The following is a 14,373-nucleotide window of genomic DNA, read 5'->3' on the forward strand; positions in this document are numbered from 1 at the left end:
CCCTGTGAGGGTGGGGAGGCCCTAGCACAGATGCCCAGAGCAGCTGTGGCTCCTTCTGGATCCCTGGAAGGGTTCCAGGCCAGGTTGGACAGAGCTTGGAGCAGCCAGGGACAGGGGAAGATGTCCCTGCCCATGGCAGGGGGTGGAATGGGATGAGCTTTAAGGTCCCTCCCAGCCTAAACCATTCCATGATTCTGTGATTCCATGACACCTCACACTGAAAAACAGGGTATCCCTTCCAAAAGGAATGAAAATGTCTTTAGATCAGCTATTCATGAGTGTCCTTGACCTTCTCTGTGACCCAAGGCAGTCAAGGGCTCATGATTTGCTATTGAGGCCTCATCAGGAATGGATCAGCACAAGTTCTCTTCCTCCAGAATAAATTTCTTCCTTTATTCCTGTAAGAGCATTAAAAGAGGGCACATCCCTGCTGCCAGTGCAGCAGCTTTCAGGCCAGACAGAGCCTCACCTCTGCATTCCTGAAGACCTTCAGCATGTCCCCATCAAAAGCTTCCACAGTTTTGTAGTAACCAGTCAGGATCTGCTTCTCAATCGTGGCCAGGTCCAAGGGGTCAGAGATCTTTTCATAATAGTCTGCATTTCTACAACAGGAATGTTGGCACAATGTCAGGCTCAGCAGCAATCCCCACTGTGCAAATCCATCAGAGAAAGCAGCTCTGGGAAAGCAGCACTTACTTTTTCTTTGGGGGCAGGTTCAGGAGAGGAGCTGCCAGTGCCTGCCTGGAGGAGTCTGCAACAGGAACAGAGCTTAGTGACATCAGTGGAGTGAAACTTCTAAAGAAAAGCAACTAACAACATTCAATCTGGGTTAAAAAAAGGCTTTTCTGTTATCTGAGCCATGGGGAATTGAAATGCTTCTGCATTTCTAGATGTTGGTGCCTGTAATTGCACTACACGTAGCACAAAGACGACAGCTTCTGATTTTTTCTGGAATTTTGAAAAATCAATTTCAAAGGACAGCAACATCTGCAGATTCTGGTGGTAAAGCAGGGGGTTGAGGCTAAAGCAAAGTGATCATTGGTAAGGGAAGAAATTTTAAAGAACAAGAGTGATTTAAACCCCCCGTATTTTTCTAGCATTTCCTATTTCCAGAGCTTGAAAACATACCCAGGAAGATTGTTTTAAAGAGAATCACCTTCACCTTTGTAGGCTATGATGCTGTCACAAATCTCCTTGAAGATCTGAGCCAGGCGGGCGGCACGAGCCACCTCGAGGTTCTCCTCAGCCGCTGCCAAGCGCCGCGTCCGCACCGAGCGCGACGTCTGCAGCGCCGAGAACTGGGTCATGAACACATCTGGGAGAGGAGCACAGGGTCACCCCACATCACAGAGACATCTTGTGATGCTGCCTTTGTGTAAAGGTTAAAATGGAGTCTATATGTGTGGTGTTCAAGTAACTTTGTTGTAAAGACATGGTTTTTATTTCTGTTGCTAATTAAGCTTAGACACAGTAGTCAAATATAGCTGATATGTGTTACAGATACACATTATAATATTGGCTTTTTGTAAATACTAAAATGGATTTTCTATGTGTGGTGGTCAAGTAACGTAGTTGTAAAGATATGGTTTTATTTCTGTCCTTAATTAAGCTTAGACATAGTAGTGAAATATAGCTGATATAAGTGATATAGCTGATATAAGTATGTGTTATAGATACACACTATAATATTGGCTTTTTGCAAATAATAAAATGGATTCTACATGTGTGATGTTAAAGTAAGTTTGTTATACAGTTTTAATTTCTGTCGTTAATTAAGCTTAGACATAGCAGTGAAATATAGCTGATGTAAGTGAAATAGCTGATATAAGTATATCTTACAGATGCACATTATAATACTGGCTTTTTGTAAATATTAAAATGGATTCTACCTGTGTGGTGTTAAAGTAACTTTGTCATAAAGATATAGTTTTTATTTCTGTCGTTAATTAAGCTTAGACATACTAGTGAAATATAGCTGATATAAGTGAAATAGCACTGATATAAGAATGTGTTATAGATAATATAATACTGGCTTTTTGTAAATATTAAAATGGATTTTATATGTGTGATGTTAAAGTAAGTTTGTTATACAGTTTTTATTTCTGTCGTTAATTAAGCTTAGATATAGTAGTCAAATATAGCTGATATGTATTACAGATACACATTATAATATTGGCTTTTTGTAAATATTAAAATGGGTTCTACCTGTGTGATGTTAAAGTAAGTTTGTTATAAAGATATAGTTTTTATTTCTGTCGTTACTTAAGCTTAGCCATAGTAGTCAAATATAGCTGATATAAGTGATATAGCTGATATAGTATGTGTTACAGATACACATTATAATACTAGCTTTTTGTAAATACTAAAATGGATTTTCTATGTGTGGTGTTAAAGTAACTTTGTTATAAAGATGTAGTTTTGATTTCTGTCATTAATTAAGCTTAGACATAGTAGTGAAATATAGCTGACATAAGTGAAATAGCTGATGTAAGTATCTGTTACAGATACACATTATAATACTGGCTTTTTGTAAATATTAAAATGGATTCTACCTGTGTGATGTTAAAGTAAGTTTGTTATACAGTTTTTATTTCTGTTGTTAATTAAGCTTAGACATAGTAGTCAAATATAGCTGATATAAGTGAAATAGCTGATATAAGTATATATTACAGATACACATTATAATATTGGCTTTTTGTAAATACTAAAATGGATTTTCTATGTGTGGTGTTAAAGTAATTTTGTTATAAAGATATAGTTTTTATTTCTGTCATTAATTAAGTTTAGATATAGTAGTTAAATATAGCTGATATAGCTGATATAGCTGATATAAGTATGTGTTACAGATACACATTATAATATTGGCTTTTTGCAAATGTTAAAATGGATTCTACATGTGTGATGTTAAAGTAAGTTTGTTATACAGTTTTTATTTCTGTTGTTAATTAAGCTTAGATATAATACTGAAATAGCTGATATAAGTATGTGTTATACATATAATATTATACATACATATTGTAATATTGGCTTTTCACAAATATTAGAATGGATTCTATATGTGTGGTGTTAAAGTAACTTTGTTATAAAGATATAGTTTTTATTTCTGTCGTTAATTAAGCTTAGACATAGTAGTGAAATATAGCTGATATAAGTGAAATTGCACTGATAGAAGAATGTGTTATAGATAATATAATATTGGCTTTTTGCAAATATTAAAATGGATTCTGTATGCGTGGTGTTAAAGTAACTTTGTTATAAAGATATAGTTTTTATTTGTCATTAATTTAGCTTAGACATACTAGTGAAATAGCTGGTATGTGTTACAGATACACATTGTAATATTGGCTTTTTGTAAATATTAAAATGGATTCTACATGTGTGGTGTTAAAGTAACTTTGTTATAAAGATGTAGATTTTCTTTCTGTGTTAATACAGCTTAGTGAAATAGCTGATGTAAGGATGCTTTGTTAAAATGCCTGCTGGGATGGGCTAACACCCAATGAACACAGGATGAGGACACCTGTCCAGATCTGCCAACCATCAGCGTTTGCTGTCTGAAGAGAGCACGGACCAAGGCCCAGACTGGATGTGATAAAGAGGAGCCAAAACCACAGCCAAGAAACAGGCATGCTCTAAAAAGGTGGACCCAAGGAAGGGCCATGTAAAATAGTTCCTGGAATATGTAAACTGGTTTATGGATATGCATAAGGGTCTATGAATATGCAACAGGCTGAGGTAATGGAAAAGGTATTTAAGGGGTATCCCCAAAGATAACAGTGGCCATAACAACCTTTGCTCTATGGTCCTTGTCTCCAATTTCCTTTATAAAGCTTTTTAATTTTCACAGGAGAGTCAATGTGTTTTTCACACTCCACGCAATATATTCCTTTCTAAACCAGAAATTTGTAAGAGATCAAATCACAGCCTCTTCTCTGGTGTAGCAACTCCACCACTGATTATCAAATGAAGAAGCTGCAAGATGTAGGTGGGGCTGTGTGTTCTATTTCCATCTGTTAGAGGTGGGGCAGTTATCTCTGTTCACTGGGCAGTTCTCCTTATCTCTTCCATAATCAATCCTCCCTCTGGGTAATATCTTCTGTCCATGGCCACTGAGAGTCCCTGCAGGGCTGAGCCAATCCCATCATCCCATGGGGAGATGCTCCGCCCAGGGGAGGAGCCAAGCATTCCTACCTGGATCCAATCTGAGCTTTGGGACACCCCAGCAGCCTTTGCCCAGTGCATTGCCAGAGGAGCAGCTTCTGCTGCCCTGTATGGCCAGAGGGAGCCCAGGCCCATCTGCAGCAGCCCTGGAGCTGCAGAGGAAAACTCCCCCCTTGTGCAGGATCCCTGCTCCAGCAGAGCCACAGCTGGCACTGCAGGAGGGCTGAGCCCCCATGGGATGGGGCTGTGCCACCCCCTGACACACAGGGGACAGGGCATGGGCTGGCTCTGGCAGTGGGGTGTTTTGTCTGTACCATTACATTTGTATTTTGATTTTTCCTAGTAAAGAACTGTTATTCCTGCTCCCATATCTTTACCTGAGAGCCTTTTAATTTCAAAATCCTAATAATTCAGAGGGAGGGGGTTTACATTTTCCATTTCAGGGGAGGCTCCTGCCTTCCTTAGCAAACCAAGACAAATATACACCAACGTTGCAAGTTACTCATTCCAAGAACAGATTTAGCCAGAGTTTAACTCTTTGTGTCCCGGGGTGGCCTCACCAGATTTGATGTTGCCGTCGTCGCGGCAGATCCCGTTCCAGCGCGTGTACAGCGACGAGCTGTGCATGCTGTCACTGTGCTTCACCTCCTCCTGCTTCTGCCTGATCTTCTCCCAGTTCCGTACCAAGAACACGTGGTGCTTCAGCACAAAATTCCTGCAGGGATTAGGGAGCTGGTCAGGAAGCTCTTTTTACTGGAAAATTCGTTCTTTAATGTAGGGAAAAGCTGGATATTCACAGGTGTATCCTGGGCATTCTCTGCTAGGTGGAGAGCAATTCCAGTTCTGCTAAAGCAGAACTAAAAAATGTTTTTTACTGGAAAATTCATTCTTTAAAACAGGGAAAAGCTGGATATTCAGAGGTGTAACCTGTGCACTCTCTGCTCAGTGGAGAGAAATTCCAGCCTGGCTGCTAAAGGAGAACTAAAAAATGCTTTTTACTGGAAAATTCATTCTTTAACATAGGGAAAAGCTGGATATTCACAGGTGTATCCTGTGCATTCTCTGCTAGGTGGAGAGGAATTCCAGTTCTGTTAAAGCAGAACTAAAAAATGCTTTTTACTGGAAAATTCATTCTTTAACATAGGGAAAAGCTGGATATTCACAGGTGTAACCTGTGCATTCTCTGCTCAGTGGGAGAGAAATTCCAGCCTGGCTGGTCAAGGAGAATTAAAAGCTGCATCCTCAGCAATTCCAGGATGCCCCATCTTCTAGAAGAACACATCAGTGTTTGCATAGCACTCCATTCCTGAGGCAAATCCCCCTGAAATCAGCCCTTACCTTTCCCTGTTAGACATGGGCTTCATCTGCAGCTGAGGTGTCAGCCTGGTTGGGGCATTCACACTTTCACTGGGTTCCTCAGGGATGTGGCCCCTCTGGAAAACAGATTGTTCTGATAGACAGGAAAAACTGTGCCAAGAACTCAGCACAGCAGCCAAAGCAGTCCCTGAGACAGAACCTGCAGCATTTCTCTACTGTATTTCTGTTTAAAGTTTGGGTTTCTGTTTCAAGTTTAAAATTTACAAATACCCCAGTTTTTGGTCTGGTGGCACAGACTGATTTCCCATCAACCTCACCCACCCAAACTCTGTCTTTGCTACTTACTCTCTTCTTTAGTTTGTGCTTTGACTTCCTCTTCTCTTTCGACCTCCCAGGCCTTCTGTGGGTGCTCACAGGCTGGTTGCTTTTGCTTGAGAGTCCATTCATGCGTTGACTTTTACCCCCAATTATTCCTCTGCATTTGTCAAAGCCACATTTGCAGAGTTGCTTGGAGGAAAAAGGAAAAAATCCAATAAACCCAAAGGTCTAGATTCTCTCTCAATATTAAAAAGAACTTTTTCTGCCTAATACAGCACAACAGGTTTTGTTGTTTTCCCACTTTACAGAACTGTTAGGCCACAGTGAGATTTTTCAAGGTCTCACAGTGGGGTTTTTACCTGTTTTTCAACATTAAATGAGTGGAAGTTGTAGTCATAGGTGAGCTCTGTCCCAGCAGGCATGTCCTTCAGTGCATACAGCCCGATCCGATACACGCCATTCACAGACCTGAGGGGAAAATACAACCAAACACCCCAAAAATTCAACATAAAATCATCTTTTTGCACAGAGTGGTGCTGTTAGAGACAGGCAGCAACACCTCTGCTGTGCCCTGGCTTATGCTTGTGCAGATCTTTTATTTATCTCTTACAATAAACTTTGAAAGCTTAAAAGTGAACACCACATTTAACAAGAGTAGCAATGCCAGGGTCTCTCCACCCTCACAGGGAATATTTCCTTCCCAATATTCCATCTAACCCTGCCCTCTGGCATGGGAAGACATTGCCCCTTGTCCTGTCACTCCAGGCCCTTGTGAATGATCTCTCTCCATCTTTCCTGCAGCTCCTTCAGGTACTAGAAGGACACATTTAGGTCACTTGGAGCTCTTCTTCTCCAGGCTGAACAATCCCCATTCTTTCAGCCTTTCCTCACAGCACAGCTGCTCCTCCTCTCTAATTAATTTGGTGCTTCCTCCAGACCCACTCCAGCAGCTCCACATCCTTCCTGTGATGGGACCCCAGGCTGGAGGCAGCTCTGCAGGAGGAGTCTCACCTGAGGCAGAATCCTCTCTTTCTCTTCAACTATTTTATTTTGATTTGGATTTTCAAATTTCAAACTTTACTATTGCTTAAATCTAGAATTATCTGAGAACCACGAGCTACTTTGATGTACAGTGACTCCTGTTCCACCATCTGCCCTTCCTTCCCCTGCAAATCACTCACTACAAATCCCTCAGCAGTATTTCCTCCTAAGTGCAGGTATGACACAGGCTGTGCTGCAATCCCACTATTTCCTTTTTTCCTGCTTTAAAAAATATTTGAATTGTCAAAAAGAAAGGGTTTATGTACAGATAGATGATTTTAGAGCAGCAGATTAGGAGTGTGAAAACCAGCAATACTGGGAGGGAAACAGCCCAGTGTAACCAGTAATGCTGGGAGGGAAAGGTCCCAGTGTGACAGCCAGCAGTGCTGGATCTGCCAGCAAACTTGGATCCTATCTCCAAAGCATCCAGCACTCACCAACCCTACACAGCTTCTCTTGAGCAACATGAGCACCATGTAAGGATTATTTCCAATTTGACTCCCTGTTGATGCAGGGTGACTTCACCATAGGGAATAATGTGCTCTGATTCCATTGATTCAGGAGGCTGAAGAAATGCTTTATTAAGCTACACTATATTATACTAATACTATAGTGTTTTAGAGATTATATACTAAAGAGATACTAAGGAAAAACCCATGAGTGTGTGAGACACTCACAACACAGCTTTGACCCAACTGGCCAATCAATCCAAACAACCATCACTGGTGTCTAATTAACAAATCACTCTCAGTAAACAATCTCCACAACATATTCCACATGTGCCAAACAACAAGAGCAGCAAGAAGAGATAAGAATTGTTTTCTCTTCTTCTCTGAACTTCTCACTGCCTTCTCCAGGAAAAATCCTGGGAGAGAGGATTATGTCTCTCTCTGTTCAGAGAATGTCAATACCACAACTCCCCTCCCTGTTTTTAGATCTGACTCCCTCAGCTGAACTGGTTCTCCCTCTCTCTCTGGGCACACAGGTCCTGCAGGAGCAGAATCCCTTTGCTCACCATTTCTGCATCTCACAGTTGGGGTTGCAGCTGTGGTTGATGAAGCGAGCCTCGTTGCCCATGCGGTAGCTGTCGATGACCATGCCGCTGTCCAGGTTCAGGCAGTAATGGTCGCTGTGGTTGTGGTACTGCTCAATCATCCGGTTCCTGTGGGCAACACACAGTGGAACTTGTCATTCTGCTTGTCCCCACACAGCACACAGGGAGCAGCACAGTTAGAGCACATTGCACATTTCAGAGAGGGCTTTTGTCCTAGGTTGGAAATGGGGGTGTGTTTTCTATTCCTATCTGTGGAGCAATTCTCTGCTGTTCATTGGGCAGTTCTCTTTATCTCTTCCACAATCAATCCTCCCTCCAGGAGATATTTGCTGTTAATGAGCCATTAATCATTAATTATCTTCTGTCCATGGCCACTGAGTGTCCCTGCAGGGCTGATCCAATCCCATCATCCCATGGGGAGATGCTCCGCCCAGGGGAGGAGCCAAGCATTCCTACCTGGATCCAATCTGAGCTTTGGGACAGCCCAGCAGCCTCTGCCCAGTGCATTCCCAGAGGAGCAGCTTCTGCTGCCCTGCATTGCCAGAGGGAGCCCAGGCCCATCTGCAGCAGCCCTGGAGCTGCAGAGGAAAACTCCCCCCTTGTGCAGGATCCCTGCTCCAGCAGAGCCACAGCTGGCACTGCAGGAGGGCTGAGCCCCCATGGGATGGGGCTGTGCCACCCCCTGACACACAGGGGACAGGGCATGGGCTGGCTCTGGAAGTGTTGTTTTGTATTACTGCATTGTTTATATTTTTTTTCTTTTTAAAATTTTCTTCCCCAATAAAGAACTGTTATTCCTGCTCCCATAGCTCTACCTGAGAGCCCCCCTTAATTTCAAAATTATAACAATTCAGAGGGAGAGGGTTTACATTTTCCATTTCAGGGGAGGCTCCTGCCTTCCTGAGCAGACAGACACCTGTCTTGTCAAACCAAGACAGTTTTGAAGAAAAAGCAATGATAATCTTATATATTTTATAGAACCCTACACCTAGAGATGGAGAAAAACCACTATTGTACCTATTTTTATAAGTCAAGGCCACTGACAGAGCTTGGGTTAGAATTTAGACATTTCCTCTTCTGGAATGCTCCCTTTTGGGTTCTGCAGATGATTTGCACACATTTCATGTATGGAAGAGAAAATGCAAGTGTACATTCCTTGGGGTGTCTGTGTATGCACATGTGAACAACTCGCTTCCTTCTGGGCAGTGGGCAGGTTCTGGAATCATCCATGGCTCACAGAGCACAGGGACAGGGGGCAGAGCTTATTTCTATATGAGGAGAATGCAGCTGCCTTCTGGTGCAGCTCTGAGAGCAACAAGTCCCTCCAACTTCAAATATCCCACAGAGTTAACAAGAGAATATCTTTCTTTCAATGCTTCCACTTGTTCTTTTTCCTTCACATCTTTCTGCAGAAGCCCATGGCCCTTCCAGCCCCACTCTGCCCCTCAGTTCCACCTGGAGCAGCCCAAATCCTGCAGAGTTCTCATTTCAGATCCAGCCACTTGTGGCATTTTGCATTTATAGGGCAGATGAGGCAGATGATCCATTTCAAACATGAATCACCCCTCAATACTGCACTGGGAAAAACCAAAACCCCCAGAATTCTAAGCCTGCCTTCCCCCTCATCCTCCCCTTTGTTCCAGGCCAAGTGACCAATTAGAATTTCCCAATCTAATCAACACATGCATGACCTAGAGTAGAACTTATAATTACTATTAAATACCATCAAATACATACCAATGTTACAAATGACTCATTGCAAGGATCTCTACACTGGATTTACACAGAGTTTAACTCTCTGTGTCCCTAAAAGCCATTTATGATCCTTCCATGTGAAATGCATTTTGTATTTATAGGGCAGATGAGGCAGATGACCCATTTTAAACATTAATTCACCCCTCAATACTGGACTGAGAAAAACTTGGTTGACCAAAATCCCCAGAATTCTAAACCTTCCTTTCCCCCTCATCCTCCCCTTTGGGAAACTCTAATTGGTCACTCAGCCTGGAACAATCTAATCAACACATGCATGACCTAGAGTAGAACTTATAATTACTACTAAATACCATCAAATACATACCAATGTTACAAATTACTCATTCCAAGGATCTCTACACTGGATTTACACAGAGTTTAACTGTCCATGTCCCTAAAGGTCATTTGTGAGCCTTCCATGCTAAATGCATTTTGTATTTATAGGGCAGATGACCCATTTTAAACATTATTCACCCCTCAACACTGGACTGAGAAAAACTTGGTTGACCAAAATCCCCAGAATTCTAAACCTTCCTTTCCCCCCATCCTCCCCTTTGCTCCAGGCCGAGTGACCAATTAGAATTTCCCAATCTAATCAACACATGCTTGACCTAGAGTAGAATTTACAATTCCTATTAAATACCATAAAATATGTACCGATATTGCAAGTTACTCATTGCAAGGATCTCTACACTGGATTTACACAGAGTTTAACTCTCTGTGTCCCTAAAAGCCATTTATGATCCTTCCACGCTGAAGCAGCAAAGAAACATTCCTACCTGAATTGTCCCTAAAAGCCATTTATGATCCTTCCATGTTGAAGCAGCAAAGAAATATTCCTACTGAATTGTCCCTAAAAGCCATTTATGATCCTTCCATGCTGAAGCAGCAAAGAACTATTCCTACCTGAATTCTTGCTCACTGACAACTTCTCCCAGGTACTCGATGATGAACTGCCCTGCCTTCAGGGGCTCCTTGGTGCGGATGCCCCAGCCCTTCTCCTCAGCCCTGAACCTCTCCAGGCACTGCACCCACTCGTGCCTCTGGATGCGCTGGTTGCAGCACTGCTCCCCACAGGGACACGTGTTGGGGGAGCACTCTGCAAAGATCATCCTGCAACACACAACACACAGCGTCAAGGGAGGGGAGAGGCCCTTGGGATCTGTCATGTAAATAGAATAAGATCCTGAATGGAAAGATAAGAATCAAATCATAAAGGTGATAATAAAATAAATGTATATTATCAATATATAGTAAATTTATATTATGTGATTAATGATACAATCATTACTATAATGAAATTATTATAATAAAATTACTATAATTATAGTATATTTATATTTTTATATTTATCAAATATAAATATATATTTATACAATACATTTATATTTATATAAATATATATTTATATATTATATATATTTATATATATTCATATATATATATTCATATATATTCATATATAAATATATATAATATATCTACATATATAAATTAGTATATAAATATAGCATATATATACTATATTTATATACTAATATATACTATATATGATTTTATATACTAATATATAAATTAGTATATAAAATCATAAATCAATAGATGAAATCAAGATAAAAATATAGAAATATAAATAATACACGAAATAATTTTTATATATAAAAATAGAAATATATAACATATATATTTTAAAATACATATTTATATAAACTATAGAAATATAAAATATTTATATTTATACTAAATTATATATATATAAAAATATAATTTATTAATATATAATCTATAGAAAATAGAGGAGGGGGCACAGCCCGGGGGGGGGACACAGCCCAGGAGAGGGGACACAGCCCAGGAGGGGGACACAGCTCAGGAGAGGGGGACACAGCTCAGGAGAGGGGGACACAGCCCAGGAGAGGGGACACAGCCCAGGAGAGGGGACACAGCCCAGGGTCCCTGGGACCTGGAGCTGCTCCTGTGGCTGCTCCACCATGCCAGGGCTGGGGCTGAGCTGGGAGGGGACTGGTCTGACTGGGAGCACTGGGAGTGTGGGCGTGACCAATCTGGGGGAGCCCAGAGCTGCTCCTCCAGGAGGCTCCAGCTGGGAATTTCCCTCCCTGTGATGCTGCCTTTGCTGCTGGGGTGCACCCAGCACAAGTCAGTTCCTAGGAGATGATGAGAAAGAATCCATTTCTAACCTGTTCAGACAATCCTCCACACAGCCCTTGCCACTGTCATCCTCTGGTTTCTTACAATTGCAGGTGGTGGCCTCGTAGCCAGAGAGAGGTTTGACATCCACATAGACATCTAGAGGGGAAAAAAAAAAAGAAAAAAAAGAAAAAACAAACTCAAATAGGGAAAAGAATTCTTTTCAGGTGAAAAAAATAGAACTGTTTATCTATAGTATTTTCATTCTAATCAGTAAAGTAAAAAAAAAAGCAGGTGGAAGTGTCTTTGGTAGGACAAAGAGCAGGACAGAAAGGAGGGTGTCACATGAAAATTCCACAGTTATCACAGTTTAGTAAGAAGATTTTACTTACTGGAACGGATTTTTTTATAAAGTGGGACATCTGGCTTTTTATACAACTAAAAGGAAGAGAAAGAAAATTTTAATACATTGCATAAGTGCATCTGTTATTCAAAGGGATCAGGGAAATTATGTTCTGTACATAGGCAACTGCTCTGGAATCATTACTAGAAATCTGTGTTCTCTTCCCTAGGCTCAGACTGCATTAACAAATAGGTCACAAAAAGGACCTGAATAAGAAGAATTTGGGCTTGGTGAGACAGTGGAGCAGTTTGTTCACCACATCATTTATTCTGTCTGCCCAGAGCAATGTGGCAAACAGCTGTCCTGAGGACAGGCTCCTCTGAACAGGGCTTAGAAGAAGAGGAATTATTTATACCTACTTTGGAGAAACCATCTTTGGTGCAAGCACCATGTGCCAATGCTTAAAAAAGTGAAAACAAAAAAATCAAGGTGCTGATTTATCAAAGTGACTCAATGATCTTAAGGGGTTTTTTTTTTGCAGTCTAAAGGATCCTGGGATTCTCTAAGAACTGTGAGGACAGGGGGGAACCATGAGAAATGCAGATTCATCTTCTCTGCAGATGGAGATGATGGGAAGGGAAAGGGGAGCTTACATCACAACTCATAATTTATATATATTTCAGCCTGTCAAACAAACTTTGAGGAATAATTTACAGTTATTCTCTATTTCACACACATTTCCTGCACTAAGAGCCTTCCCTCAGTGACCCCTGAGGCCCACAGGGACAACCCAGACATCTCCACACCCCTGTGCAGAGAAACTCCTCTGCAAGGGCCTCCAATATTCCAGGGCGAGCTCGAAAATGTCAAGGGAACAGATTCCATGTATTTATTACTTATAAAATACTGAACAGATGAGACAGGCCATGGTTAATATATGGCAAGAAAGTGTTCTAGGCTGAAATGCTCCTGAGTTGAGGATCAGATTCCAGGGGTGTTGGAGTGCAGCTGGAGCCACAGCACCTGGGAATGTGTCCTGCACATTTACATATCTGAGAGCACTTCCCCACCACAGAGCTGAGGGAAGAAGATTCTCCCTTAAATCCTGTGGTAAATCACTTGGTGGAAACATCCCAGGCAATAAAAAAAAAAAATCCTATTTTTAAGCCTGCACATATTTAAAGCTCTTTAAAAAGAACGAGACTGTTCAACAGTTTCTCTCCTTTCCTCAGTATGAAAATTTCAGCTTGCAAGTGAAAAATAAATTCCACTCTGCTGGGATTGATCCAAGAAAAATAAGGCCTGAAATTTCTCAGTGCTGCTGGCAGTACATCCCAATTCTCCTGAGGCGTGTCTGAAACCAGCTCCCCACACAGAGCAGCACTGCCAAAATAAAAGTCTGCAGCCAAATTAATGACTTTTGTCAGAGCAGAAACTCCCGGGATTGCTATTTTGCAGGAGCTGGAATAAAGGGAATTTTCACCATGAAATACACATGCAAATCCCTCGTCCCCTCACGCAGCTGGGATGTGTGAACAGGCTCTGAGTGCTGCTGTTTCCTTCTGATCCCAGTCTTGGCAAGCCCAGTGAGTTCTTATCTCCTACCTGGTTGTGTTTCCACTGCCAGAGGATGTCGTAAGGCAGCTGGAAGTCGATTCTCTTTTGTCTGAGGTACTTCCCTGAAAGCACAGAAAGGTTTGTAAGGGGCACACACTGCCAGCCACACGTCCTGAGACACGGGGAGCTGCTCCCAGGCACCTGGCCAGGCTCTGGCAGGGCCTCTCAGGGAATGTTCTGGATGGCAGGGCAGGCACAGGGAACCCCCCCAGGACACAGAACCGGGTCCTGCTCAGGAGGGGCCTCCGTGGGCAGCTAGGGATGGGAAGGGAGGGAGGGAGGGATGGGTGAGATCCTGCCATGGACAGCCCTGGACAGTGCTGAGCACACCTGAAACACGTGAGCACACCTGAAACAAGTGAGCACACCTGAAACAAGTGAGCACAGCACTGAGCACACCTGAAACAAGTGAGCACACCTGAAACAAGTGAGCACACCTGAAACAAGTGACCACAGCACTGAGCACTCCTGAAACAAGTGAGCACACCTGAAACAAGTGAGCACCCCTGAAACAAGTGAGCACAGCACCTGACAGAACTGACCAAAACCCTGGACAGAACTGACCACAACACCTCACAGCGCTGACCACACCTGAAACAAGTGAGCACACCTGAAACAAGTG

General features: G+C 42.1%; 1 protein-coding gene across 1 annotated transcript in view; it reads right to left on the bottom strand.

Moving 5' to 3' along the window:
* ASH1L (ASH1 like histone lysine methyltransferase) overlaps positions 1-14,373 on the bottom strand; it is an 87,863-nt gene that overhangs the window by 16,733 nt on the left and 56,757 nt on the right. The window contains 12 exon segments of the mRNA XM_054651180.2: positions 470-602; positions 697-751; positions 1,163-1,315; positions 4,722-4,876; positions 5,500-5,594; positions 5,824-5,985; positions 6,156-6,264; positions 7,853-7,999; positions 10,553-10,759; positions 11,842-11,950; positions 12,184-12,229; positions 13,740-13,813. Coding sequence (XP_054507155.2) covers positions 470-602; positions 697-751; positions 1,163-1,315; positions 4,722-4,876; positions 5,500-5,594; positions 5,824-5,985; positions 6,156-6,264; positions 7,853-7,999; positions 10,553-10,759; positions 11,842-11,950; positions 12,184-12,229; positions 13,740-13,813 — 1,445 coding nt within the window.

The sequence above is a fragment of the Agelaius phoeniceus genome, chromosome 31, assembly GCF_051311805.1.
Source record: "Agelaius phoeniceus isolate bAgePho1 chromosome 31, bAgePho1.hap1, whole genome shotgun sequence".
NCBI lineage: Eukaryota > Metazoa > Chordata > Aves > Passeriformes > Icteridae > Agelaius > Agelaius phoeniceus.